Source organism: Macaca mulatta, chromosome 7 (assembly GCF_049350105.2).
Source record: "Macaca mulatta isolate MMU2019108-1 chromosome 7, T2T-MMU8v2.0, whole genome shotgun sequence".
Lineage (NCBI taxonomy): Eukaryota > Metazoa > Chordata > Mammalia > Primates > Cercopithecidae > Macaca > Macaca mulatta.
The window spans coordinates 178,129,381-178,156,446 of record NC_133412.1 but is presented as its reverse complement, the minus strand read 5'-3'; the positions used below and the strand labels follow the sequence as shown (position 1 = coordinate 178,156,446).

Below are 27,066 nucleotides of genomic sequence, written 5' to 3'. Positions count from 1 at the left end.
TATCCTGGGGAGGGACAAGGCTCATTCAGGGGAGCCAGTGCTGCAGGAAGGAAGGGGTGCTGGGAGGGATGGGGGCACGGCTCTGACTGAGGCTGCTGGCTCTAGATGGGGTCCTGAGACAGGGAGACCGGCGGCCTGAGTGGTGGGCACAGGGGGGTATGGCCTCTACACCTCTACACTGCAGGTCCGGGGGGACTTGAAGCCCTGCCATCGTGCCCCTGCTGGTGCCTGCGGCCTCGGCCCACCTCCAGCACGTGGTGCAGCAGCGTCACACGGTTCTGCTGGGACTTGGTCTCCGTGAGCTTCAGCAACGTGCTGATCTTGAAGCCGTCAGCATCGCCGGTGTGGCTGCCCTGGGAGAGCCCGGGAGTGAGTCTTGCAAGCCCCAGGCAGGCCAGGTGGGATGGGGAGCTGCCCCTGACTTACGTAGTTGAGGAAGTTCCCAATTCTCAGGATCAGCTGGCAGAAGATGGGCAGCTGGCGGCTGGTGAGCAGGCCTGCAGGGGCAGCCAGGGCTGGAGAAGGGCTCTTGGTTCGGAGCCCCCAGATGCCCTGGCGGTGGGGTGTGGTCCTGCTTGCCAGTGCCCCTGCACTCCCTGGCTCCTCCCCAGGCTCAGCCCAGCACCATAAGGGAGGGACACATGACAGGGCCTGGGGACTGCAAACCCTCCACCGATGGGAATGGACACCTACAGTGTGCCTGACAGATGTGAACTGGTCCGTACCTGTCCCTCTCCCTGCCCAGTGGCTGTGGCAGGTCTCCAAGGATCCCCTTTCAGAGATGGTATCCGTGTGTGTGCACTTGTGTCTGTACATGTATGTGAGAGTGTGTGTGTGGGGGCGTGTACGTGTGTCTGTCCTGTGTGCATATGTGTGACTGTGCTCGTGAGCTTCTGTGTGTGCACGTGCCCGAGAGTGGCGGTGTGCTTGTGGGCACGTGCCCGAGAGTGGCGGTGTGCATGTGTGTGCACATATCCGAGAGTGGCGGTGTGCGCGTGTGTGCACGTATCCGAGAGTGGCAGTGTGCATGTGTGGGCACGTGCCCGAGAGTGGCGGTGTGCGTGTGTGTGCACGTGCCCGAGTGGTGGTGGGCATGCGTGTGTCTGTGCGTCCAGCAGGTGTGTGCACCAAGGTGGTGGCAGCAGGGTGGTTTCTGGAGTGGTGAAGGCTGGCACCCTTGGGTGCTCTTAGCAGCCATTATGATACTGCCACTAGCAGGGGCCCCGAGCAGCCCTCCGGCTCTAGTTCGGAGGCCTGTCCCTCCTGCACACGTGCCCCACTTGGCCCCACTCACTTTCGCAGGCGGCCAGCACCAGCTGGGCCTTGGGCCGCACCATGTCCAGCACGGCGGCCGCGCCCTCACACAGCAGCATGCACTCGATTCGCAGCTGGTAGCTGGGGATGGTACAGACAGGGGTCAATGGCCTGAATCTCCCCCCCGTCCCTGCCAGAGGGGCACTCAGCACAGGGCTCTGGCTTGGGTGGTGGGCAAAGGGAGGGCGTTTCCACTGCCTGCCCCGTCCAACAGGCACCCTCCTGGGCCTGCGCAGAGCGGGATCCAGTTGCTCCAGAGGCCTCGAGCCTCACACTTTTAGGGGAAGGACTGGGGGCGGGGCTCGAGTGATGTGTAGAAGCCCGACAGCTGCAACGCTGCTCCTGGAGCCCGGGGCAGCCATTGGCACAGCCCCTTCTCCACCCTGGTTGGGCCCTGCTCCCTATTCCTGCTCTCCTCCCACCTAGGGCCCAGGCCCTGGGGTCTGAGGGCGGCTGTGCTCACCAGGGAATGGCCAGCAGGAGGAGGTAGAAGTGGTCGGCGTTGGCCAGCTTGGCTCGCTCCTCTGTGAATGCCCGCAGGTTTTCAATCTGCCAGGAGGAGGACGGCGTGTGGGATCCCCCCACACCAGCTTCCCACCCTCCCGGACTGCCCACTGGGCTCAGCCCCTCCAGTCCCATCACAGCTCCCTGTGGCTCACGGTTCACAGCAGAGGTGGGGCTGGGATGCCTCCCTTCTCTGTCTCCCTCCTGGGAGGAGCCCCGGGGACAGCCTCTCCCTTGGTTGGTGGCACTAACTGGGGGCAGGGGGTGGGGGTGATCCTCTCACCTCGTGCTTCTCCGGAAGGAGCTTAAGGAGCTGTTTGAGAACCTCCACATCGAACTTGGTGGTATCGCCGGCCCGGATCATAGCAGCGACCTCCTCGTTGGAGCTGGAGCAGGGAGAGGACCGGGCAGGGGCGGGTGAACCATGAGTCAACCCTACCCAGCCTCTTTGGGACCCCGCCTGGCAGGGTCTCCCCAAGCAGTCATGGGGTGGCCAGGGCAGGTGGGACACAGGGCGGTCGAGTTGTCTGCCCATGGTCATGCGGTGAAGGGGACCCAGACTGACTCCTACCCTCACTATCCCCCCATGGGCCCTGCTTAGGGGACGTAGGGTGGGTCAGTCCACCCTCGGGCCAGTGCTGGACACCCGCAGCAGGAAGGGACTAGGGGGCTGAGAGTCAGGGCCCAGGTCCTCGCCCTGGTTTAGCCACTGCTTGTCTGTGGCCTTGTGGGGAGGTCCCAGCGCTCTCTCGCCAGGAGGCTGGACAGCCCCTAGCTGGGGCAGCATGGGGCTATTACCTGCCCACTATCCTGCCCAGGGGATGCAGTATGCACTTCCCATGGTGGCCTGCAGAGGGCACTGCTGGGCCCAAGTCGGGAGGCTCAGGTGGAGGTGAGGCTCCGTGGCCTGGGATGGGGGCCACCTCTGTCACTCACCACTTAAATTGCTTCAGGAAGATGTTGAGGTTCAGGCTCTTCTTGGCATCAAGGAAAGTGATCTGGAAAACCCCCCACCCAACAGGCTGGCACCGGAGGGTGACCTGGCAGGTGGCCCCGGTCTGAGCCCCTCCCCGTCCCCACCTCCTTGGGCTCCTTCCTGGCCGGGGCGGCTGCTGTGGTGGGCTCCTTGGGCTTGGCCGCAGGGAAGGAGAAGAGCTGCTCGATGCTGGAGAAGTCAGGCTCCACAGTCTCGGCATCGGGGCTGCTCAGGGACGCCCACATAGAGTTGTGCTCTGTTGGGTGGGCACATGGCCAGTGAGGCTCTTGCAGCCTGGTGATCTAGCAGGCAGGGATTGGAGCCTCCCAGAGGGTCTGAAGGATGACCTGCCTGGGGCCCAGCAGGTCCAGCATACAGCAGGCACCCTACCTCCCTACCTGAGGACCTGTAGCTGGGCCCCAGGGCACCATGGCACCCCAGAGGCACTGGCTCACGGGAGCAAGTGGAAGGGGGTCCTCAGAGGTAGCCCTCGCCCTGCTCCTCCCCCATCCCCACCTCAACCACAGGCGCCGAGCCCAGAGCAAGGGCCAGGCTGCCCTGGCCACGCACGGGCAGGACACGCACACAAGTTCCATGTGCCACCTGCCCCTCTCCCCAGCAGAGACCAGCCCCTGTCCTAGGGGAAGCTTCTCTTGGGGGTCTGGGGACCCTCACCACGTGCCACGTTGGATGGCAGCTTCTGCCAGTTCAGTTTCTTCATGCGCAGTGTGGGTGGGTTCACCCGCCGATGTCTGGGGACCCAGGCGGAGCCCAAGCTGTGGTCCACCTGGGACACGATGACCTCCTCCACGCCTCCCGCCACAGGGGGGCGGCAGGTGCAGGGCAGCAGTGGAGGTGGGGGTGGAGGAGGGCCCCAGCCCATACCAGGCAGCAGGGGTGGGGGTGGGGGTGGGCATCCCATGCCCGGGAGTGGTGGAGGTGGTGGGGGCGGGAACTCACAGGAGCTTGTCAGGGGTGGTGATAGAGGAGGTGTGGCCCCCAGGTGTGGCAGGGGGGGAGGTGGGGGTGGGGGAGGAGGGGGAGGGGGCTCAGCACTGGAACCAGGGAGCAGGGGGGTGGATGGGGGAAGAGGGGACGCCTGCTGCTCCAGGGTTCTCGGCTTCGAAACTTTCAGGACGCTGTCACTCTGGGTGTGGTCTACGGGCTCACAGGCAGCAGCTGCTGCTGGCTGCTGGCCCTCCACGCTGGGCTTGGGGGTTGTAGTGTTTTGCGGGGAGCTGCCCCTCTGGTTCTGGCCTAGGTTGGCCTGGACGCTTTTATGGGCCTTGACCAGGGGGCTCGGTCTGGGTCGCCCCTTGACAGACAGAAGCCGCTCAACCACTTCCTCCAGGGTGCATTCCTGGGCTGCAGTAGGGGATGTCCAGGGTCAAGGGAGAAGGGAGCAGGGGAGGGAGGGATGGGGGCTTGAGGAGGAGGCAGGAAAAAGTGGCCACCTCCGCTAGGCAGAGGATGGGTTGGGGCCAAGGACAGGCCCCCTCCCCCGTGGTCTAAGACCCCAGTGTCTGCCCACCAGGCTGTGCCTATACCCCTGCCCCACCCCCTCACCATCGCTGGCCAGGAGCACGGCCCGGTTCACCAGGCTCTCCAGGGCCTCCCAGAGCAGCTGGCTGGAGCGGAGGCTGGGCTCCAGGTGCAGGAGGCCCTGCAGCACTGACAGGAGCTGGGCGGACACCGGGGAGCAGCTCACCTGGACGGGCGAGTGTGGGGTGCGGGTCAGCAGCCGGCCCCTCCCCGGTGGACTGAGAACTGTTGGCCCATCTGCCAGGGCATCCAGCCCCATCACCCCCTCTATTCCCACGGATCCCTAGAGATGACAGCCTCAGCGACTGTGGTACTGGTGACATGTGGGACTGTCCTGTGCATTATGGGATGTTAAACAGAACCCCTGGTCTCAACCTACTCAATGCAATAGTACCCCCTGCCTAGTCATGGCAGCCAAAAATGTCTTCAGATGTTGCCAGATGCCACCTGGGGACACAACTGCCCCCCAGATGAGAGCTGCCGGGTTCAGGGAACGAAGGGAGGGCCTGAGTTTGACGGGAATTCAGCCTCTTAGCCCCTCACCAGGCCCTGAGGCCTCTGAATCCCACCTGATGGGGACTGGGTAGCTGGGGCCCAGGACAGTACAGCCGGCTGTGGGCCGCCCTGGTCTTTGGAGCCCCGTCCTTCTGGGTCCTGAGGCCCTGGCTTTGCCCCCAGGCTGCCCACTCTAGGCACCAGCTCCCTTTCCAACCCCTGGCCCCTTGCTGCTCCCTGGAGTCTCACCCCAGAGCTGGCGCCATGGCCAGGTCACAGCAGGGTCTGACCAGGGCAGGGAGGACCGTTCCAGGCCCAGCCTCTGGACCTCAGGGCCACAGCCTGCAATGGAGGGTTGCCCTCCGATCCTCCAGCCCCCAGCCCACCTTGTGGAACAGGGAGGCAAAGACCTCCTGGTGGCTGCTCATGTCGACCCCACCAGAGACTCGCAGCAGCTCCTCCTCGTCCTCAGCCTTAGCCTCCTCGAAGGCCTCCAGCTGGATCAGCAGGTCGGCATCCTCCAGGTCTCTGTGTGGGAGATGCCAGGTGGGCTGAGCCTGCTGCTGCTGCCACCAACACGTAGCTGGGGCAGCCCGGGTCGGCGCCAGTGTACCAGCCCTGCTCAGCCCACCCAGGACTCTGAGCCAGCTCGTGGCCAGCTGTGGCTGACATGTGGCCCACATAGCCAGGGATGGTGGGCTAAGAGTGGCAGCTCCCAGGTCAGTGCCCTGCGCCCTGACAGGCTGCCCCCAGGTCACCAGGCAGCCGCATGCCCCGGGGAAGGGGAAGGGCGAGTATTCCCACTCCCGTCGAGTAACATGCACTAAGGCCTGGGGAGGCGGCACACAATGGAACTGGGCCGTGACCTTGGGGGAGGGAAGGCCCTCCTCTGGGAGCTGTGTGGCCACAGTGAGGACCACACCTGAGGTGGGTTCACAGGGCTGCATGGATACAGGAGGGGCGGGGCTCTGGCCTGAGCAGGAGGGACCTTAGTGTTCACTGGGCCTAGGACTTGCCAGTCATCTCAGTCTGGTCAATGAGCAGAGTCCTCTGCAGGCAGAGCCGGCCCCCTTCAGCCCACACTGGCGGGGCACAGGCACTCATGCGGGCAAACTTTCCCTGAGGCCATTTCTTTTTTTTTTTGAGATGGAGTCTCACTCTGTCACCCATGCTGGAGTGCAGTGGTATGATCTCGGCTCACTGCAACCTCCTGGTATCCACCGATTCTGCCTCAGCCTCTTAAGTAGCTGGGATTGTAGGCACATGCCACCATGCCTGGCTAATTTTTGTACTTTTAGTAGAGATGGGGTTTCACCACGTTGGCCAGGCTGGTCTCGAACCCCTGACCTCAGGTGATCTGCCCATCTTGGCCTCCCAAAGTGCTGGGAATACAGGTGTGAGCCACTGCGCCTGGCTCCTGAGGCCATTTCAACACAAGGCGTTCTAGCCCTGGGCTCCTCCAAGCTGACTCCCCTGAGTCCAGTCCTGACTGAGGCCTGGGATAGAGCTTCCCAGCTATGTGGGTTCTCAGCAGGGCTGCAAGATTTAGCAAATGAAACTACAGAGTACCTGTTCAATTTGAATTTCAGACAAACAACGAATAACTTTTGGCATAAGTATATCCCATGCAACATCTGGGATATATTTACACGAAAACATTGTCTGTTGTGTATTGAAACCTGAATGAACTTCATGCCCCATACAGTACCTGGCAACCCTAGTTTCTTTTTTTAAAAAAATTTATTTTAGACTCAGGGGGTACATGTGCATGTTTGCCACATGGTACACTGTGTAACGTAGGGGATTAGCCTTCTAGGGCAGTGGTCCCCAGCCTTTCCGGCACCAGGGACTGGTTTTGTGGAAGACAATTTTTCCACAGACTGGGGTGACGGGAATGGTTTAGGGATAAACCTGTTCCACCCCCGATCATCAGGCATTAGATTGTCATGAGGAGCCTGGATCCCTCGTGTGCGTGCGCAGTGAGAATCTAATGCAGTGCTGATCTGACGGGAGGCGGAGCTCAGGCGGGAATGCCTGCCCACCACTCACTTTCTGCTGCATGGCCCGGTTCCAACAAGCCGTCTACCGGTCCACAGCCGGGGGGTTGGGGACCCTTGTTCTAGTGGGCCTGACACCAAGTAGCAATGAACACTGTGCCTGTAGGTAGTTTTTCAACTCTCGCTCCTGAAGCCCGTGTCCCTGTCTCCATCTTGCATCCACGTGAATCACCCTGTAGTTCCCTCTTACTGGCATTTCATTTTCTGTTTCTGGGTTGGTTCACTTAGGATCACGGCCTCTAGCTCCATCCACGGTGTGCAAAGGATATGAGCTCATTCTGTCCTTTCTATGGCTGCTGCAACCCTAGTTTCTGTGGGCAGCTGCCAGGGACAGTGAGCTGGACTCTAGCCTGAGACCTGGCTTCTGGCTGGACCCCCTGGGGTTACTCCGGGGGAGCCACCTCCCTGCCATCTGGAGATGCTGCTCAGGTGAGGTGGCTGGGATCCAAAGGGCAGGTGGGCCTGGCCCTGGGAGCAGTAGGGGCAGCCGGCAGGACCGCCACAGTGGGGACTCACCGCAGGCGAGCTAGGACATCCAGCAGCTGCAGCCCTGCGAAGGGATGGACAGGGTCAGAGGGTTTGGAGGCCACACCCCACCGTCCCCAGTTCACTTCTGCCACCCAGAGCACCCGGCCTGCTCTGCTGCAGTCACGGGACACCAGAGACCTGAGGCTCCAGAGGGGAGCCATGAGGGGAGACGTCATGCTGGACACACAGTGATGCTTACTCAGGGCTCAGAACAGGCAGGGTGGGAACCAGGTCTCAAGCCCCCTGTCCCACTCCACTGCCTGGCCAGCCTCGTAACTGAGAACAGTCCAGGGTTGACCCCCAGGCGTTCTGAGGCCCACGTCCATCGAAGGGGCAGGTGGTGGCAGGCCCGAGATGGTGCCTTCCTCTGGGGCCCTGGGCCGGGGGCAGGTTTTGTGGCGCTCCCACCTCCCCAGGTGGATGCAGCATGGGACGCGCTGGCCAAGAGGCGGGCAGGAGCGGGCACGCAGCCCAGGGCAGGCGCTCACCGATAAACTCATTCCGCAGCTGGGTGCGCGTGCGCAGGTCCTCGGGGCCCAGGATGACGGCGTTGATCACGCTGAGCAGGGTGACTACGTAAGGCACGTTGTCGCTGCCGGAGAGCTCGTTCATGACAATGCTGAAGCGGTACTGCTGGCTGCACACCGTCTGCGGGGAGGGCGGGGTCAGGGCACACCCGGGCAGGGAGCCCCACGTGCCCAGGCCCAGGCCCTGCCGCCCACCTTGTAGTGGTCCAGGGCGTCCAGGGTCAGTGCGTGGCCCTCGGGAGAGTAGATGCACAGGGCGGCCAGCAGCTCAAACACCTGCTTCTTCACCATCACGTTGGATGTGTCCAGGGCTGCCAGGGTGGAGTGGGCAGGCTCAGCAGGGCCAATGCACCCTTTCCTATGCCTGTGCAGCTGGGCTCAGGGCTGGGGCTCTGGGCCTGGCAGGCAGACGCCAGGGGGTGCCGGGCACTTGTCCGTGGCCCACCGCAGTGCTGAACAAAGGGCTGGGACCCAACGAGCTGCCCACTCCTCGGTGTCCTGACTCTGCTCCTGGACCACAGGGCCAGACCCTGCAGGGAAGGGCTTGGAGGCAGCCGCCCCATCCTGTCACTGGCTCTGGGCCCAGGTTTTCTCCCAATGCAGCACTTACTGTGTTTACGGCAGACATAACCTCATTCCTATGAACCCCTGCCTCCCACCCCATCCCTGGAGCTGTGAAAGTTCTGGGGGTGTCTCTCATCTGACCCTGCTGAGAACAATTCACAAAAGACTCCATAGAGGGGCCCTGCCAGGCCCAGGCTAGGGAGACAGGCTGAGAGCGGCTGGCCCCTGCACCTGCCTCTGTCCCCTGGGTCCAACAGAAACGAGGTGCCTCTGGCTTGCTTGCCCGCACAGGTACCTGCTGCCCCCATGGGTCCCGCCCTGCCCATCACTGCCCAGCCTAGCTCATCCCCAAGCATCGGTGGGACCTGGCAGCAGCCATGGAGCGGCACAGCAAGGGGTTCTCTCAAGGGGCCAGGACTAACTTTGGGCACAGGCTGGGGAGACTTCCTGGAGGAGGGGAAAGGGAGCTGGGGCTTAAGGGCTTAGTTCAGGACCTTGGAGGACACAAAGGCAGAAAACATGAGCAGAGGCAGAGACAAGAGGCCTGCCTGCCGGGGACGAGGTTCCTGGGTGCTGGAGTAGGGGACAGGGCAGGGAGGGAGACGCTGGGGAAGGCGCTGGGAGGTGGAGGGTGACACCATCAGTAGATGTGGGCCAGACCTGAAGGGCTTTGTCTAGGCTGAGGCTGAAGGGCTTGGAGCCAGGCAGGTGTATGTAGGAGCCACTCGGGTGGATTTGCATCTCTAACTCAGGTGACTTCTGCCGCCGAGGTGTGGACAAGGGCAGAGAGGCCAGAGGGTGGGAGCCAGCACAGGATGGGGAGGAAGGATGGAGCAGAGACATAGAACACAGAGGGGCACAGGGGGACCGCTGGTGCAGCAGTGCGGGGACTGGGGTGACCTGGAAGCCTCAGACTAGGAGTGAATGTGGATGTTTTTCCTGAGCCCAGGAAGCCAGTCCTCCTCCAGGAAGCCCTCCTTGCCTGTCTGGCTGCCTTCCTCCTGGTGGGTCCCCAGGCTGAAGCCTCATACCAGGTCCCTAGTGTCTGCCTGGGCGGCCCTCCCGCACTGCGGCTCACCCTGGGAGAGCTGGCGCACGTAGCCCTGGTTGCTGAGGATGTACTCGATGCCCTGCCGCGAGTTCATGACAGCGCGCACGCAGCTCACGCAGGTGAGCTGCAGCAGGGCATCCGAGATGCGTGCCACGCCGCGGCCCGACAGCCGCGCCAGCGCCTCGAGCAGCAGGTCCAGGCCGCTCTGCTCCAGGAATTGCACCATCCAGCTGCCGTCGCTGCCCTCCAGGCGCTTGCGCAGGCCGGAGTAGTTGACCACAGAGGGCATCTGGAGCAGCCGGATGCACAGCTCAGGGTCCGCGCTCTCCAGGTTGGCCTCTGTGGGGTCCGAGTCCTGTGGCCCCAGCTTCTCCTTCAGCGCTGCCCACTTGCGCTGTGCGCCCTCCTTCACCGACATCTTGCCGAGCTGCGGGCAGAGGGCAGGGAGCCGTCAGCGGGGAGGGGATGGGGGCTGTCCTCCTGGCCACCAGTGCAGACGGGCCACTTCCCTCAGCCTCAGTTTCTCTGCTGTAATTCCTGCTCACGTGTCATGCTGAGGGTTAGGAGTAGCTCTGTGTCCCCCACTATATCTTAGGCTTCCCTGTACCCATCCCTGACCGAATTTCGGCAACTGAGGCAGCAGGCAGGAAAGGCCCCACTGCATGCATGTGGACCCCCAGGCTCAGGGCTAGGAGGGGAGGAGCCGGCTCAGACCTGCACCGCAATTCCGAGGCCAGCACGGCCCCTGCGACTTGACAGGACCGGATGAGCTTGGGAAGGACTGGGGGGAGCGGGAGGCTCCACTGGCTGGAACACTACCCGTGGTCATGATGCAACAAAACGGCGCATCTGAGGCTCCCTTATCTCACCCCAGGGCACTTCCCCCACCCCAGTGGACAATATGGACAGGGAGATTCCAAACCTCAGGCACTGCCTGGGCTGCCCACAGCGTCAAGAGCATGGCTGGGGAGGAGAGGCGGCTCCCGGGTCTCCCCTGGGCCTCAGTCTGCCCATCTGCATGTGGGTGGGGGGCTCACACCAACAGGAAGACGGAGACCCTTGGCACTCAGGGTTTAACCAGAATTCAGTCGCAACAGGTCTGACTTCAGCCCTGGGAACACCCTGGTAACAGGCCCAGCCCAGAAGAGCCCCAACACGTGCCTTTCCCCAAAACAGAACAGCAGGACAGGCGGTTGCACCTCTGACATCAGCTCCACGCCGCCACATCTCCCCAGCCGCTGTCCCCAGCCACAGACCCTGGGAACTGGCCTCGAAGGTCAGGGGCATCCCAGGCCCTCCTGCAACCATGTATGGCTCAGATCTTATATTTAGCGTCTGAGAACGGCTGCGTGGAGCCTTGGGGAGGGAGCTCGGGGGCCGGGCCTGGCAGGGACACGCTCTGAGCCTCCACCCTGGCCCAGCACTCTCCACCCTGGCCCTTGGCTTCCCACCACCTCCAAGGCAGGCACTTTATACCTCCTGCAACAGGTGGGGAACTAGAGGCGGCTGGGTCCCAGAGAAGCTGGGTCTGTGCCCACAGTCCCTCACCTGGGCACGGCTGGGCTGTGACTGGAGGTCCCGCATGGCTTTGCTTCAAGTGCTGCGCAGCCTGGTAAGTCAGGGGACCCCCGGCTGAGGGGCATTTGAGGTCACAGAAGCCAAGCAGGGTTGAGAACCCAAGCGCCTGCCTCCCCAGGCGGCTCTGGCCCCAGCCCCGCTGCTGTCCTCACCGCTGGAGGCCCCATTCCTCCCCTCCTGCCTTGGGAGAGTGTCCTGGAGCACCTGCCCTTGAGGTCTCAGGCCCACTCCCCAGCCTGGTGTTTCCGGCAGTCCAGCCCCTACTCCCCGCACCACCCCTCAGCCCTCCACCTGTTCAACTGCCCCGGGAGGCCAGCGGGTTCCTTCCAGGAGGCAGCCTGACAGGTGTAAGCCAGAGCTCTGATCTGCGTGTCCCCAGCTCGGGCCCTCACCAGCAGACCTGGGCCCAGTCACTCATCCTGCCTAGGCCTCAGTGTCCTCCTCCGCACCTCCAGCATCAGGCTGCCAGGAGCATCCTGAGAGGCTGTCCTTGGGATGCCCCTCCTCCCGGCAGGGGGTCCTGGTCTGGGCACTGTACAGCAGAGAGCCCGGAGCCCCCGGCCCACTGTGGTTTTAAGCTGCCCTCCCAGGCCCGGCCCTCTTGGTCACCCAGTGGCTATCCACTCACCCAGATGCGCAGGACCTTCCGGCCGCCTCTGCCCACCCACTCTGGGCCCTGCCCTGGGCTGCTCCTCACGCTCCCCTGGCTTCTCATTGCTGCGGACCGCTGAGCTGCCAGAGCCACCCGGGTCCCCAACGCCCCTCCTGGTAGCAGTAGGGGTTGCTCCCACCACCATGAAGAGCCAGGCAGCCGAGCCTCTGCACGTATTCCCACCCACCTTGGCTGCTGCTGCCTAAAGAGGCCCCAGAACTGGCCCTCCTTTCCTCCCCCGCTTCCATTGGCCGGAGTCTCCTTGGCACAGGCTGAGCGGACGGAGTTATGAACTCTCCCAGGCCCGGCCCCTGGCATCCAGAGTGTCCTCTCCAGCCAAGAGCCCCAGGGGTCCCTCCACGCAAAAAATCCTGACCTTTTAGAGACAAGCAGTGCCTCCGCGAGCCACCTGTGCCCCAGGCCCCAGGGTGTCCCTGGACTCGAAGGTGCTCCCTGACCTGAGTACTGCCCCTCTTGGCACTGCCCAGTGCTCCTTGCCCTGTGCAAGTCCCTGAAAGACCCCAGTCAAGAGGAGCCCCCTTGGTCAGTGGGGTGGAGCCACGGTGGGAGGAAACTGGCCCTCCTGCCCATCAGCTTTCCATACCCCTGTGCCTGGGTGCCCAGCTCTGTGTCTGAGCTGCCCCGGTTGACCGTGCCCCACCAGGTGCTGTCTGGGGGCAGTGAGTGTAGCAGGGCCTTGCTGGGCTACGGCCCAGCACAGACAGGGTTCCAGCTGAGGACCCGGAGGATGAGACCAGAGCTGCCTTCCTCCTTCTGCGATGCCACCAAGGCTGCCCGATCTCATCTGTGCCCCCCGGTCTCTACGATGGGGAATGTTCCAACTGCTTTTCAGCATGAGGCTGAACCTGCAAACACACCACGGCCAGACCATATATGCAGCACTCTGACCCGCAATCTGGCCACTGGCCCCAAACGGCCGGGACCTCGTTAATAACTGACAGCTTCCGTGATTTTTGTCCCATCATAGGAGCCCGACTTCCAGCCAGCAGCCTCTCTCAGGGCATCCCCGAGCCTTCCCTTTGTCTATAAAAAGCTTTCTATGTATAGAGTGAAATATCCATGAGAAAACCATGAGGCTTCCCACTGCCCTGCCCGCCTGAGTATCTGCTAAACGCGGGTGGCAGTGGCCGACTCCCTGCTACAGCCAGCTCTGCACAAACAGCCTTGCCTGTTTTTACTGGGGGGTGGTGTCCACTTCTGCAAGGATTCCAGAAGGAACCCACAGTGTACTGATCTCAGGGGCACGGGGCTACGGGGAACAATACCCTGGAAGGTGCCAGTGCCAACTGAGAAGGGCAGAGGGCGGGAGTCTCATTGCTGAGCTGTGTGCCCCGGGGCAGGCTGCCCTTCTCTGTTGTCCATCTGGAAAGTGGGTTGGCGGGGCCACCAGCACAGGAATGTGTCCTCAGAGCTCCCCAGCCCCGGCTGTAGGGCGTGGCCACCTCCCCACAGGCACAGGAATTTGCGTTCTTCGCAATCTTTTTTACAGCCGACACCAACTCTGGCTGAGGCAGGGCAGGACCATCCAGGCTCTGCAGGGCCCAGTACCCATGGCTCAGGCCAGACCCCACGCCTCAGACAGCAAAAGGGTCAGGACGCCAAGAAGGGGCGTCCCATCCACCCCACCCCCAGCAGTCCACCGGCACCAATGGAACCGCACACGGCAGGTCTTCTGCAGACGAAGACTCTGAGGTCTGAGGGGCTCGCCCCACCCACGCTAGTGGGACGTCACCGTGGTTCTTCAGCACTAGCGTGGGGCTTCCAGAGGACAGGGCCACGCCTCTCCCCTCAGACTCCAGCTCCTACAGGCAGGGCCCCCCTCTGGGCCTGGGCCTGGCCAGCCTGGTGTGGTGCTGCCAGCACCTCCATCCGAATGCCTACACGCTAGGGCAGCTGCACTGACGCTCGGGCAGCCGCTGGGCCTCTGCCCCGCCTGGCAGTCAGCAGTCAAGCTGAGTGTGTGGTGTGGGTGGGGACAGGGACATGGCTGGCCCTCACTAGACCTGAGACCATGTGCCCAGCCCCTGTGGTGCAGACAGAAAACCAGAGCCGGGGAGTGTGGGCTCTTGAGGCAGGCCCAGCCCCGAGCTGTGGAGAGTAGCTGGGGGCTCCTGCATGGGCCCATGACCCTGAGTGGCACACGGGCTGGGGTTAGGGTACCCAGGCCTGAATCCTGGGTACCTGAGGGACCTGAGCCAGCCCCTGAAGCCCCAGGAACCAGGCGAGGAGGGCCTTCCACAGCACCGTGTGGCGGGTCCTACGCCCTCAGCCAGCACCAATGGGCCTGGAGGCCCCACTGTGACATGTTCTGAGTCTGCCTGGAACAGCCCCCTCCCGTGTGAAGGCCCCACTGGTAGGGAAGGGAGAGGTCTGCCTGAGTCCAGGCTCCCCACGAGGAACAGGCCAAGCCCTGAGCCGGACAGCCCTGGGGAGGCAGGTACTGCCTTGTGTGCCTGGGACCAAGGGGCTCTGGGGATCCTGAAGCAGAGGCGGGGGTAGGGCAGGCACCGGCTGGGCACATGAGCACCTGTGGGGGCCACTGCCTGGGAGTGGGCAGGCAGCCGCAGTGTGGCCCTTCTGGCACTGGCACAGGGATGGATGCTTCTGGGCCCTGAGCCAGCGTTGGTGGTGAGGGTACAGGGAGGGAACTTGTCTTCCACGGGGTGGGCGGGCAGAACGGCAGGAGAGGATTCCGGAACTAGGAGGCAGGGGCTGCCACACTGTATTTTTAGCTCCTCCAAGAGCCCAAATTTTTCCACTGCTTGGCAACCCATGGATCTCCAGAACTGCACGCGTTCCTGGCAGCACCCCGGGGTTCTAGGCAGCCCAGGCCCTGCAGGGCGGTGGAGGCACCTGGAGCTGAGCCTGTCCTACCATGACCCCCATTCCCCTCCCTCCCACTCAGACTATCAGCTCCTTTGAGCCTCTGGCATGTGTCACCTTCCCCACCCGGCCAACGGCCCCTTGAGGGACCTCCACTGACCTGGTGGCTCACCGACTGCCGGCAAGGCCCAGGGAGGGCCTGTATACAGGGGGCCTCAAGGCAGGCGAGGATGGGGGTCCACCCGTTGCCACCTGTCCAGGGTCATGGGGCGCACTGGGCCTCAGTGAGGGCTGGTTGTGTCCTCACTGTCCCCTGGCCCATCTCACACCCAAGAAGCACTCTAGCCCTCATGCTGCCTGCAGTCCCTAAGATCTGGATGCAGTGTGAGACTCCTGCCTCCAAAGCCCTCCAAGATCTTGAACTCTGCTTGTTGTGCAAAGAGGGCCCCCTGGGCCACTGTGGGGACCCACAGCAGGACAGAAGGGCCCCCTGGGAGTGGGTAGGTAGAAAGACGCTCTCAGCAGCATCATGATCAAAAGACAAAGATGGGAAGCAGCCACATGGTGACGGAGTTCAATCACATGGTGTGTGCGATGCCACCAGGACACCTGCCCAATCACTAACCAAAGCTGCATCTAGGATGAATACCGTTGTTTGCTACTGAGGAAGAAAGCAAGCAAAATGATCAAAAGACAGCAGCAACATCTCCCAGAGGGAAGCTGGGCTCAGAGCGGTGGCAGCCCCTGCTTGGGTCACCCAGGGAGAGAGCTGGGAGCCAGGGGTTCTTCATGGCACTCTGGCAAGTGTTGGTGGAGGTGGCTGGGGGTCCGGGCTGGCCAGCACTGAATGCCAGGGGACACCACTGGTCCGGGAGCCAGGCTACAGCTGGGCTCTCTGTGTCCCCAGGATCTGGGGCAGACAATAGGCCTGGGGGAGGTACGTCTTCCTGGGTTAGGAACAGAGCCCTGTGGAAGCCACAGGGAGGAGGGTGGCTCTGTCTGTGGGGCGGGGGGGTGGGGGATGCAGCAAACAGGAAATGCCCCAGCTCACTGGAAGGAGGGCTCACTGGGAGTAGGGTCGGCAAGCATAGCCCAGGCAAGGGAGGACAGGAAGGGCGGTGGCCCCACACCAGGAAGCCAGGCTCTCGCTTCCACCTGCACTGAGGGTGTGCAGGGCTGGGGTGGGCAGGCAGCTCGCCAGTCACCTTCTCCAGGCCACAGTGTCTCCACTGCACAAAGAGCAGGGCCAACGGGGTGCTCCCTGAGGGCCTGGTCACCTCTGGCATTCTCGGGGGTCTGGGCTGGAGTCTGGGGGCCCAGGGAGAGGCGTGGGGGGACCAGCGGCTGCACTGGAAGTACTTCCTGAGTCTGTCTGAGGGCCTGCCAGCACCTACTATGGCTGTGGCTGGGAGTGACGTGTGCAGATCTGTGGTTAGGGACTGGGGAGGGCACAGGGCCTGATCAGGCCCTGCAGGTGGCACGAGCCCAGCGGTGGCCTATCCCAGACCCCAGATGTACCCTGCAGGGGGTCTGCTGGGCAATGGGGGCAGGTGGCCAGGAGCATGAAGACCAGGAGGTCATCACCAGAAATGTCCCACCTGGGTTTCCTCCCTCGAGACCAGACACACTCAGAGATGCCTCCCTCCGAGGCCCCCAGGTCCCTCCTCTGTCCTCAGAAAAGGCCTCTCTCAACCTGGGAGGGGAAGGGCAGCAGCTGGTTGGAGCCAGGCCCCAGCTTCAGGGTTCAGGTCCTGATTGCTGTGTGCCTCGCTAGGCCCCAGGGTGTCCAGCCCCCACCCTGCCTGTGCCAGGACAGGACGGCTGCCCGCTGCCTGCCCATAAGCCAAGCTCCATGGTCCCTGCCCCCAGCCCACATCCCCACTAGCAGCTGCCTTCCCAGGAGCAGGGAGAACAAAGACAGATTGAGAGTGGGGGAGACGCTGAGGCTGCGCACCCAGCACGGCCAGGGGCTGCTGCCAGGGCCCAGGGTGGGGGCGGCTCTGATTCTGGGTGAGACTGGGCTCTGCCGCTGACCGGCCTGTGACCCATAGGATCTCCTGGTTCCTGTCCTCAAATGCGGATGAGCGTGTCAATGCCAACCCCACAGCTTACTGACAGATCAACGAGATGCCACCTGTAATGCCAGTGCATAACCACGCAGAGCACATGCCCTGACCACCTGCCTTCCCGCTCAGCCCACACCTCCTGTTAGGCGGCTGGGACGGAGCTGGGATGGTGCTGGGACGTTGCATGAGTCTTTGCAGCCCCTGCTCAGCGTCTCTTGACCTCTGCTCCAGGCAGCCAGTGCCAGGCAGCCTGTCAGGCCCAACAGGGCAAACAAGATCCTCAGCGTGGGTACAACATGCTGCTTGGCAATGCTTGCTGGGACACGAAGGTGCCAGGGGCCTGAGAGCCAGGTCCATTCTAGATTCAGTTTTCTCATCTGTAAAATGGCCAGGATGTTCTCCAGGGCCCTGTAGCTCTGACCTGGGTTGGCTAAGCCAGCACCACCTGTGAGGCCCCTCCTGGGCCCGGCCCATGGCTCTGCCAGCTCCTGCAGGCAGCCCCTCACTGCTCTGCCTGTACCTCCACAGCCTGGCCTGGCCCAGGAAAGGGGCAGCCAGGGGGGCCCTCTGCACATGGAAGCATAGGCAGGGGTCCTGGGTGTCCCCAAGGGGCTCCTGTTCTCAGGCCACTCACGTCTGTGCACAAGGTGGAAGCAAAGGCAGGTGGGGACAGGTGGCTACTCCCTCACCCCCACCCTGTGTCCTCCTCCCGGCCTAGGCTGGGTGCAGGTGACAGTCTGAGCTGTGCCTGGAGCAGGAACACGGACCCAGTAGCACAAAGGGTGGGGCGGGCAGGCTGCACACCGAGGCCATGTCCCAGGGCTTGCAAGGACCCAGGTACAGATGGGGAGATGGAGGCCAGTGGGATGCTGGCCCTCCTTGCACAGCTGGCCATGTCTACCCCCGACCCGGCGAGGGCCAGGACAGCTCAGGCACGAACAAACGCCAGCACCACTGGCCATGCCCACTGGGACTCCATGTGTGTTGGGCAGCCGGCCACTGGCTGGGCAGAGCGAGGGGCTGGGGCTGGCCTCTGCCTACAGCAGCTGAATGGGGGCTTGGAGATGATACAGAGAAGCCGTTACCCAGGGCTGTGTGTTCGGTGGGCCACTGGTTCCCTCCCCCTCCCTCCTCAACTGTGCCCTGGGTTAGCCTCAAAGCTAGGCTTTGACATTAGCCCTCCTCTGCAAAATGGGAAGCAGACAGCCTGCCCTCTGCCCCAGGTATGGCTCCTGGTTGAGTTCTGGCCCACGAAGGGCTGCCTGGGGGGCCTCAGTCGTCACTGTGAGGTGGGCCTGGGGCAGAGCCCTGTAACAGTAGGGCAGCCCTCCAATCCGCCCCACCCCACCTCTCCCACTTTGGACCTTGGGGTGCTCAGATTGAGTCCAGGTCACAGGAAGAGGGTGGGGTGGTAGAGAGCTGTCATAGCACGGGAGCAGGGGGTCCCTGCCCAGGGCACCAGGGCCGGGGGCCTTGGCAGCATCTTCCCATGTCCCTCTGACCCTGCAAAGGCCTTGATCGGCCGCCAGGAGCCCGGCCAGGCCTCCAGTGGTGCCCATCTGCTCCTTCTGGGTCTCCATGCCATTTCCAACAGACAGAGGTTGGGGCTCAGGGAGACAGAGGGTACCCCAGCCATGGCCAATCACCCTTCTGAAGTGAGAACAGGAGTGAACTGAGGGCACAGAGGCTCGGGGTGGCCCAGCCTGGCCCTTCTCTCCTGGCCCCTCTCCCTCCCACCTCTGCTGCCTCTGGGAAAAGCTGCAGGCGAAAGAGGAAGGCAGCCTTGGCCCTTGCCCTTGGCCATTCTGTCCTCAGGGCCGTCACGCTAGTCATCCCATCTGGGCTGTGACCATGCTGGTCGTACCACCCAGGCTGTGACCCAGGCCCTGACTGGCCAGGAGGGCTCTGGGGTCCAGGCTGGCCCTTGGGCAGTTCTCTGTCTGCATGCGCTGCTCTGGATTGACACAGGTGGCTGCCTGGAGGGCGGGCCTATTCCTGCCCTACCAATCCCCGAGTTTGGAGGCCTGGTAACGGCTACTTGACCAGGACAGGCCTGTCCTATTCCCAGAGTGGCAGTGCCAGGACCCTGAGCCTACCCCAGTGGTAGCAAAAGGGTGGGGGGCCTCGGCCTCCAGCTACTCTGTGAGGCCAGCCCATATGCACCCTGACATCCAGTAAGTGCCATGTACCTACCTGGCACAGTGCCAGCGGGGCTGGGCTCCAGGCTCTGGGCACAAAGGCAGATGCACACAGTAGGGGCTTTATCAGCCCCTCCTGGCAGAATGGATGGCACGGAGTGTAAAATGGCACTGACTGTCCCTTGCCTCATCTGTGAAATGAATGTTCCTGCAGGACCCACGCCTCACCGGGAGGGATGAGGGTGGGAGACCGTGCGGTGGGACCCGGCAGGCTAGCTCATTCCTTCCCTCCTCACCCACTCACTAAGCACACAGACACGGCCCAGGCAGGTGTGAATGGTGAGGGAACAGGCCCGGCTTGGGGCTGGCTCTCGGGGACTGACATGAGCCCTCAGAGGGGTGACCCTGAGCAGCCCCTGTGGTTCCTTATTTAATTACAGCTTAGAAAAGGCTGTGAGAGAGGACAAACCCTCAGGAGAGGACAGGCACCACCAGTCTGCCCTGCTCTCCTGGCCTGGCGGTCGCCAGGGTATACCAGTGCTGGGCAGGGGGGCAGCTGTCTGAACAGACCCCACCCCAGCTCGGGACTCAGGCTGTCTGGGTGCTCAGAGGCAGACCAGGCAGGACTCCCTCCTAGGGTGAGGCTGGCAGGAGTGGAAGTCTCTCTAACAGGGGGCCAGGTGGTTGGACCCTGCTCACCCCTCCAGCGACGGGGAGTCCGCGCCCATGCCCTCTCTCCTTCCCACAGTTGGTAGCAGCCTCCTTGTCTTTGACTTCAGTTGTCCACTAGGCCTGGCTCTGCTGTGGCCCCTGGGGACTGCCCTCCAGAGAGTGGCTCCTGTGTGGTCTCCACCTCCCGGCCTTCCCATCCACCATCCTGAAAACAGAGGTGGGTGTGCCTTCTCCAACGTCTTGTGTCCACTGGGCCATGAACCACACACCTACCAGACACCTGCTGTTTGCAAGATGGAGGCTGGCAGCAGGGAGTCAGGTCTCATTCCTGACTATGGGGAAATTTGACCTCCAGGCACCAGCAAAAAGCCAGAGGCTTGAGCTTACTTCACTGTCCCCAGAGCTGGGCCAGCTGCGTCCTGCCCCACACCCACAGGCAGCACCGAATTACTTTCCAGTCACCACCCACCCCTCCCGCAGCCTGCACGAACCCCATAACTTTTCCAACCCGGGAAGTAACTGCACTTTGATGGAAGGCGCACAGAGTCTATTTCAGGTAGGAGCCTCCACGTCCCCACAAGTGCGGTGTGTCATTAGCTTGACAGCCGTCAGCTCCTCCACAAAGTGGGCGCTCACCTGAAGGTTAACTCTTCGCTGCTCAGGAGCCCTGGCTGTGGAGGCTACAGGCGCACCTGGCCACTTGGTCTGTCCCCACTAGTGACACCCCCTTTGCTGGGTTGTAGGGCCCATGACAGTCCAGGGATGGGAGGGCGGGGCCTGGGCAGGGGTCAGCTCCCTCAGGTTGCAGGAGGGCTCACTGCACCAACCGGGCTTTTAGAACAGAAAATTGCTGCTGCCCTGGTAGGGATGGGAGCCGTGTGAGGTCTCAGACCCCAGGCCTGGAACCCAGTGCTGCTATTTGCTGCACTGGGGGCTGAGCACCCACACACCAAAAGTCCCTGGCTGGGTGGCATCCTTGGGGTCTGGAGCACTGCTCTGGGACCCCACCTTCCCCTGTGCAGGGCAGCAGGGAGCAGGTCCCAGCCTGAACTGCTGTCCCACCCTTCAGAGTGCAAATGTGGAAACTGAGGCCCGAAGAGGGCAAGTATCCTGCTCCATTCCAGTGCCAGAGGGAGGGGCAGGGCTGGCGGTAAAGGAATTTCCTACATCCAGCGCCTTCTGGGCGTGCCTGACCTCTGGTCCGGTTCCTGGTTCCCTGCCCCCGGCAGGGTCTCAGACTCTCTGCCTCCTGGTGTGTCCAGCTGGAGTGGCCAATAACGCTGTGGTCACAGCTGAGCTGCGGGAGCCCTGGGTGGGGAGCTTGAGCCCCAGAAAGCCCAGACAGGCAGTCCACCCCCAGGCCTGTGCTCCCCAGGGGGGACTGGGGACGGTCAGGGACACAGCTGGTCACCCCGCTTCCCCTCCTTAGTCAAGGTCACTCCTGGGGCGACTCCCCAGTTAGAGGGTTGACGGGTGGGTCTGGGGCCGCACAGGGATTGGCTCCTACCCCACCCAAAAGGAACAGAGAACTGTGATGGAGGCTGACTCCCCTAAGCCTGCCAGCGGTGGGGATGGGGGGGAGAGCCCCCTGTGCGCCCACCTGCGCGTGGGCAGCTGGAAGCCAAGCAGTCAGGGTGGGGCCGCAGGCCAGCGCGCACCTCGGGGTGCCACCCGGGCTGCGGACCCGAAGTTGAAGTTTATTTTCCCAACTGTGGCTGATTCATGGTCAGGATGTGGCAGCCGCGAGGCGCAGAAATCCCGCCTGCCCCTGGAGTAGGCCCGGCCGACCCTGGGCCCACCACTTTGCGGGCAGTGCGCGCTCGGGCGGTGCCGCGCCGCGGAGGACCACAGTCCCGAGCGGGGCGCGCGGTGCCGGGGGGCCAGGGGTGCCCTGGGGTCCCCGCCCGGGAACTGTGCCCTGCGCCGCGGAACCGCCCGCCGCCACCTGGGGCACACACGCCGCAGCCCGGAGCCTCACTCCTGGACGCAAGCACGCACCCGCCTCCTCCCGGACTCAGTTTCCCCTGAGGCTCCTAGCGGACCCCGAGGCCAACGGCTTACCCGGTGAGGCAGCGGCCAGAGGGCGGTGGTGCTGCCGGCACTCCGTCCGGGGCCGGGTCAGGGGCTGCGGGCAGCCGGATCCCACTGCGGCGCTCCGCAAGGCTCGGACCGTGGCTCCAAGCGGGCGAGGGGCGGGCGAGGGGCGGGCGGGGCGGGGCGGGCGGGAGGAAGAGGAGGTGCCGCCCCGCCCGTCAGCGGCCACGTGGGGAGCGAGCGCAGGCCGGGGGCGGAGCCTGAGGGGGTGGTCGCTGGGGTGGCCCCGCCCACTGTGGCCGGCCCCTGAGAGCTCTTTAAGGGGTCTCCCCACACCCGTGAATACCCTGGCCGCCCTCTCGCGGTCGCCGCTGGCTTGGCTCCTGATGGGCGGAGATGGGGGTGGGACGCGAAGAGCTGCCGTCCCCCGCCTCAGCCCCCACTGTCCGCCCAGTCCCTGTCCTCTGCCTCCTCCCGTCCACCTACACCCCCATCCTCCCGGTGGGACTGGCTTCCCAGGCGCCGCTCACCTCCCTCTGCCCCGGCCCGGGACTCCTGTTCCAGCCAGCCGGATCCGGAGTCTCCGCGTCCGGGGATCCCTCGGCAGAGATGGCTCTTCCCAGGCTTCAGGGACAGAGAGCCTCCTCATCAACCAGGCCACCCATGTGGCCTCCTCTCCGCAGCCCTCCCTGCCTGAGCCCCTCCACCCTTGTTGGGGTCTCGGCGGTCTTGGGCAGCCGCTCTTCGCTGGTTGGTGGAGGCAGCTGCATGAGGGCCGCGGAGGTGTCGCAATGGGGTGGGTTTTCTCTGCCACCCCTCTGCTGTCCAGCCTCATCTGTCTCCTAGATTGGGGGGCACCCATCCCCCCACCGCCGACATTGACCAGCGTGGGGCGTGCCCATAGTCCGCTCTGAAAGCCAGCCTGGTTGGATGAGAGCCAGGCCCCAGCTCTGGAAGTCCCTTCTGATGTCTCACGCCTCAGAGCTGCAGGAAACAGTGCACCAGGCCTGGGGTTTGGGGGTCACTGGCAGCTAGAGGGAGGGCAGAGGAAGGCAGGCCTGGGGGAGCCCTCGTGTGACGTGTGACAGAGCAGACACAACCCCTGCCCTGAGAACCGGGGCTAGCACTCCCTGTGCTGCCTCAGGCTCTGATATGACCCTGTGGAGCCTCAGTTTCCCCATCTGTAAAATAGAGTAAGTACCCATAAGGGCTGTATGAGGGTCAAGAACATGCGGATAAAGTGTCTCCACTCGGAATCCTGACATCTCTCTCCAGAGGGCCTGCTGTGTGGGCCATGGCGGCCAGGGCTCAGGGTGAGGGCAAGGGGAGAGAGAAGGGCTCCTGAATGGCTTCCCAGCCCCGAAGCAGTTTCTGCTTTGAGGCCAACTGCGTGTCCTTTGACCCTGGTGTGCCTCCCCTCTGGTGGGGATAAGTCCGTCTGCTCCCTGTGCAGACCCTGCCCTGCGCAGCAGCCCCAGCCCTGGAAGTTTGCTGGCTCAGCCCCAGTGCAGGAGCAGCTGCTGGCAACAGCCCCATATGAGCGCTCCTGAGTGCCGGGTGTGCCTGAGGAGCCAGCCAAGGCAGGCGCTCACTGGACACCCTCCAACCTGGGCGGCGGCTGCTCCTAGACAGGCACTCTGCAGTTCTTGGAATGCACCTGGAAGCCTTGCCGCCAGCCCTCCACACGGGGCTCCAGGGCCCCTTCCAGAGCAGGAGGCCTTCCTGCCCTCCCTCAAGCTGGGTTTTGGGTCTCCTGGTGCACTCCTGGACCCGAGCATTGGTGCCTGCGCTGGCACCACCTGAGGGTGGGGAGAGGGCACGGGTGGGGCTGACTCATCTGCATTGGGAGCTGGCGCCTGGCAGCGGTGCTTGCCAGTGGGTGTGTTTGTTGATCCAGTGAATGGAGGAATGTGGGAATGTCGGTGGGGAGTGAGCTTTGATCTGCAGCCCCCTCCCCTGTCCATCTGCCTGGGGGAAAGGCAGAGTCCTGAGCCTCACTCAGAGGCTGGAGCAGGAGGCCGGGTGTGGGTGAGGGGTCCACCTTTCCTGCCTTGATGGGGGAGGGGGGCCCAGCACCCCCAGGGCCACTTCTGCCTGGGGCTGTCTCCCTTGCACCCAGTCATGCTTCCGAGCTGCACACCTGGTCCAGAGAGGCCAGCACAGGCCGGAGCAGGGTGAAGAAGGTGGGGTGGGCTGGGCGCGGTGGCTCACGCCTGTAATCCCAGCACTTTGGGAGGCCGAGGCGGGCGGATCATGAGGTCAGGAGATCGAGACCATCCAGGCTAACATGGTGAAACCCCGTCTCTACTAAAAATACAAAAAATTAGCCGGGCGAGGTGGTGGGTGGAGGCTGAGGCAGGAGAATGGCATGAACCTGGGAGGTGGAGCTTGCAGTGAGCCGAGATGGTGCCACTGCACTCCAGCCTGGGCGACAGAGCAAGACTCCGTCTCAAAAAAAAAAAAAAAAAAAAAAAAGGTGGGGTGTCTGTGATTTAGTTGGAGAGAGTTTGGAGAAGTCCCTGGATCAGCAGGGAGTGCAGAGGAGGGCTTTGGGCCCTGATTAAGAGTGTGTGTGTGTGGAGTGGAGGCCGAGGCCAGAGGTCTGGGACGGTGGAAGTGTGGACACTGAGAGGGGACTTTCCGTCAGGCTTGAACCCACCGTGCCCAGGACAGCAGGGTTCATCCCGCCTTGAGCACCGATTTTCTGAGACATACAGAGGCCCCATCCTCTTTTCCTTCAGTGGCTCACTCTCAACGGTCTGCACCTCCAGCGCTCCCAGACTCCATCCTGGCCCTATTCTGAGCTTGCTTCCTGGCCCTGGCGTTGAAGGGAGGACCAATTTGGCCTCAGAAACACACCACCTGCAGCCACTGTCTGCGGCTTCCGGAGCTGCTTCCTGGAAGCCATGGCCTGCCTGGAGCCTCCCTGCCTGGAGTCTCCCCTCCTGGGCGTTGGTCCTTCCTCGGAGCCCATACGCACGTGCTGGCCCACAGCTGCGGGTGCCCAGATGCCTGAGAACAGGGTCGTGCAGGTACAGGCTGGCACTGTGACCCACCCAGGCAGAGCCGCACATGCCTGGTCACTGGCACAGAGTGCAAGAGTGGCCCTGCCACTGCAGGCCTGCGGAGAGCTTGCCTCTACCTCTTTCTGGGGAATTGGGATGCGGGGAGAACAGACCTTGGCACCGGCAGCTTGAGTTCTGCTAGAAACAGGCAGGCAGGCGTGGGCGTTCTGAGAGAAATCCTCCCAGCCTGATGTTGGCGCCGCCGTGCAGTCAAGACAGCCTTGTATGTAGCAGGCGGCCACTTGCAGGCCCAGAAGGGCCGCCTGGGGTCCACCTGAGTAGCAGGCTGGCCATGGGTTCATTTCCTTCATCAGTTCAGCACCCAGAATGCTTTTTATCTTTTTTTCTCTTTTGATATTTTATTTTGCATCCTACTGGGGTGCCCTGAGATGATCTCTGACATTGTTACAGAATGAAGTGAAAGCATGCCTGCCCACTCATGTCCACCCACCTTGCCCACCTATGTACCCATTCGCCCATTCATCCATCCATTCCCACACACACCTACACTTCATCCGTCCATTCACCCACCTACCCACCCGTCCACCCACCCACCCTTATCCATCCATCTGCCTGTCCATTCATCCGTCCACCCACCCTCCCATCCATCCACTCATCCATCCACCCATCATCCACCTATCTACCAGCCCACCCATCATTCAGTCATCCACCCATTCACCTACCTACCCACCCACCTATTCATCCACCCACCCTTATCCATCCACTGCCCATCCATTCATCCATCCACCCACCCATCTGTCTATCCAGTCATTCATCCCCCTACCCATCCACCTACCCACCCATTCATCCACCCATCCACCCACTCTTTTTTTTTTTTTTTTTTGAGACAGAGTCTCGCTCTGTCGCCCAGGCTGGAGTGCAGTGGCACGATCTCGGCTCACTGCAAGCTCCGCCTCCCAGGTTCACGCCATTCTCCTGCCTCAGCCTCCTGAGTAGCTGGGACTACAGGCGCCCGCCACCACGCCCAGCTAACTTTTTGTATTTTTAGTAGAGATGGAGTTTCACCATGTTAGCTAGGATGGGCTTGATTTCCTGACCTCGTGATCCGCCCGCCTCAGCCTCCCAAAGTGCTGGGATTACAGGCGTGAGCCACCGCGCCTGGCCCATCCACCCACTCTTATCCATCCATCTGCTCATCCATTCATCCATCCACCCACCATCCATTTACCCATCCACCCATCCACCTACCCACCCATCATCCACTCATCTACCCATTCACCTACCTACCCACCCATCCATCCACCCATCCACCCACCTCATCCATCCGTCTTTGCATCCATTCATCCTTCCACCCACCCATCTCTCCATCCACTCATCCGTCCACCTACCCATCCACCTACTCACCCTTAATCCACTCATCCATCCACCTACTCATCCACCTACTCACCCTTAATCCACTCATCCACCCATCCACCCACCTACCCACCCATTCGTCTACCCACCTATATCCATCCATCTGCCCATCCATTCATCTATCCACCCACCCACCCACCTATCCACTCACACATCCATCCACCTACCCATCCACCCATCCACCTACCCACCCATCCTCCATTCATCCATCCATCTGCCCATCCCTTCATCCATCTACCAACCCAACCATCCATCCACCTACCCATCATCCATTCATCCACCCATCTATCCACATAGCTATCCACCTACCCACTGATTCATCCACCCATCCACCCACCCTAATCCATCTGCCCATCCATTCATCTATCCACCCACCCACCTACCCACCCACCCATCCATCCACCTACCCATCCATCCATCCACTTACCCACCCATCATGCACTCATCCACCTACCCTCATCCATCCATCTGCCCATCCATTCATCCATCCACCCACCCACCTACCCACCCCCCCATCTACCCACCCCCCATCCATCCACCTACCCATCCATCCACCCACCTACCCACCCATTCATCTACTTATCCACCCACCCTCATCCATCCATCTGCCCATTCATTCATCCATCCACCCACCCACCCATCCATCCACCCATCATCCACTTACCCATCCATCTACCCACCCATCATCTACTCATCCACCCATTCACCTACCTGCTGACCCATTCATCCACCCATCCGCCCACCCTTATCCATCCATCTGCCCATCCATTCATCCATCTACCCACCCACCTATCCACCCACACATCCATCCACCTACCCATCCACCCATCCACCTACCCACCCATCATCCACTCATCCACCCATCCCCCCACCTACCCACCCATTCATCCAACCATCCACCCACCACCCACCCTTTCATCCACCCATCCACCCACCCACCTGTCCAGCTGTGGCACCTTGGGCAGCTGTTCTGCTCTGTGCTTGCTGACAAGGACACGACCATCCCCAGTCACCTCCAGCCAGGTCCTTCCTCCCCTACCCCTCCCTCAGCTTTTTGCTCTGTAGCTGGCAGCTTTGCCTGCTGG

At 62.6% G+C, this 27,066-nt stretch overlaps 1 protein-coding gene across 16 annotated transcripts in view; it reads right to left on the bottom strand.

Annotated features, from left to right (window-relative positions):
• The window catches only part of INF2 (inverted formin 2), a 31,078-nt gene extending 8,073 nt beyond the window's left edge, over positions 1-23,005 (bottom strand). For 3 of the 16 annotated variants that reach the window (XM_077942027.1, XM_077942028.1, XM_015144594.3), the window contains exons 1-15: positions 21,570-21,713; positions 9,586-9,985; positions 8,139-8,254; positions 7,905-8,064; positions 7,405-7,438; positions 5,218-5,359; positions 4,361-4,502; positions 3,470-4,159; positions 2,899-3,050; positions 2,755-2,816; positions 2,102-2,204; positions 1,778-1,863; positions 1,295-1,395; positions 427-497; positions 246-353 (exon numbers count right to left, since the gene is read on the bottom strand). In XM_077942027.1, coding sequence (XP_077798153.1) covers positions 246-353; positions 427-497; positions 1,295-1,395; positions 1,778-1,863; positions 2,102-2,204; positions 2,755-2,816; positions 2,899-3,050; positions 3,470-4,159; positions 4,361-4,502; positions 5,218-5,359; positions 7,405-7,438; positions 7,905-8,064; positions 8,139-8,254; positions 9,586-9,976 — 2,358 coding nt within the window. In that variant the 5' untranslated portion in view covers positions 9,977-9,985; positions 21,570-21,713. Of the gene's footprint in view, positions 1-245; positions 354-426; positions 498-1,294; positions 1,396-1,777; positions 1,864-2,101; positions 2,205-2,754; positions 2,817-2,898; positions 3,051-3,469; positions 4,160-4,360; positions 4,620-5,190; positions 5,389-6,552; positions 7,439-7,882; positions 8,065-8,138; positions 8,255-9,585; positions 9,986-11,764; positions 11,983-21,569; positions 21,714-22,072; positions 22,167-22,743 lie in introns of those variants that run through there. The other 13 variants (XM_077942022.1, XM_028851934.2, XM_077942029.1 and 10 more) reach the window with 8 other exon arrangements.
• Positions 23,006-27,066: the final 4,061 nt, after the last annotated feature.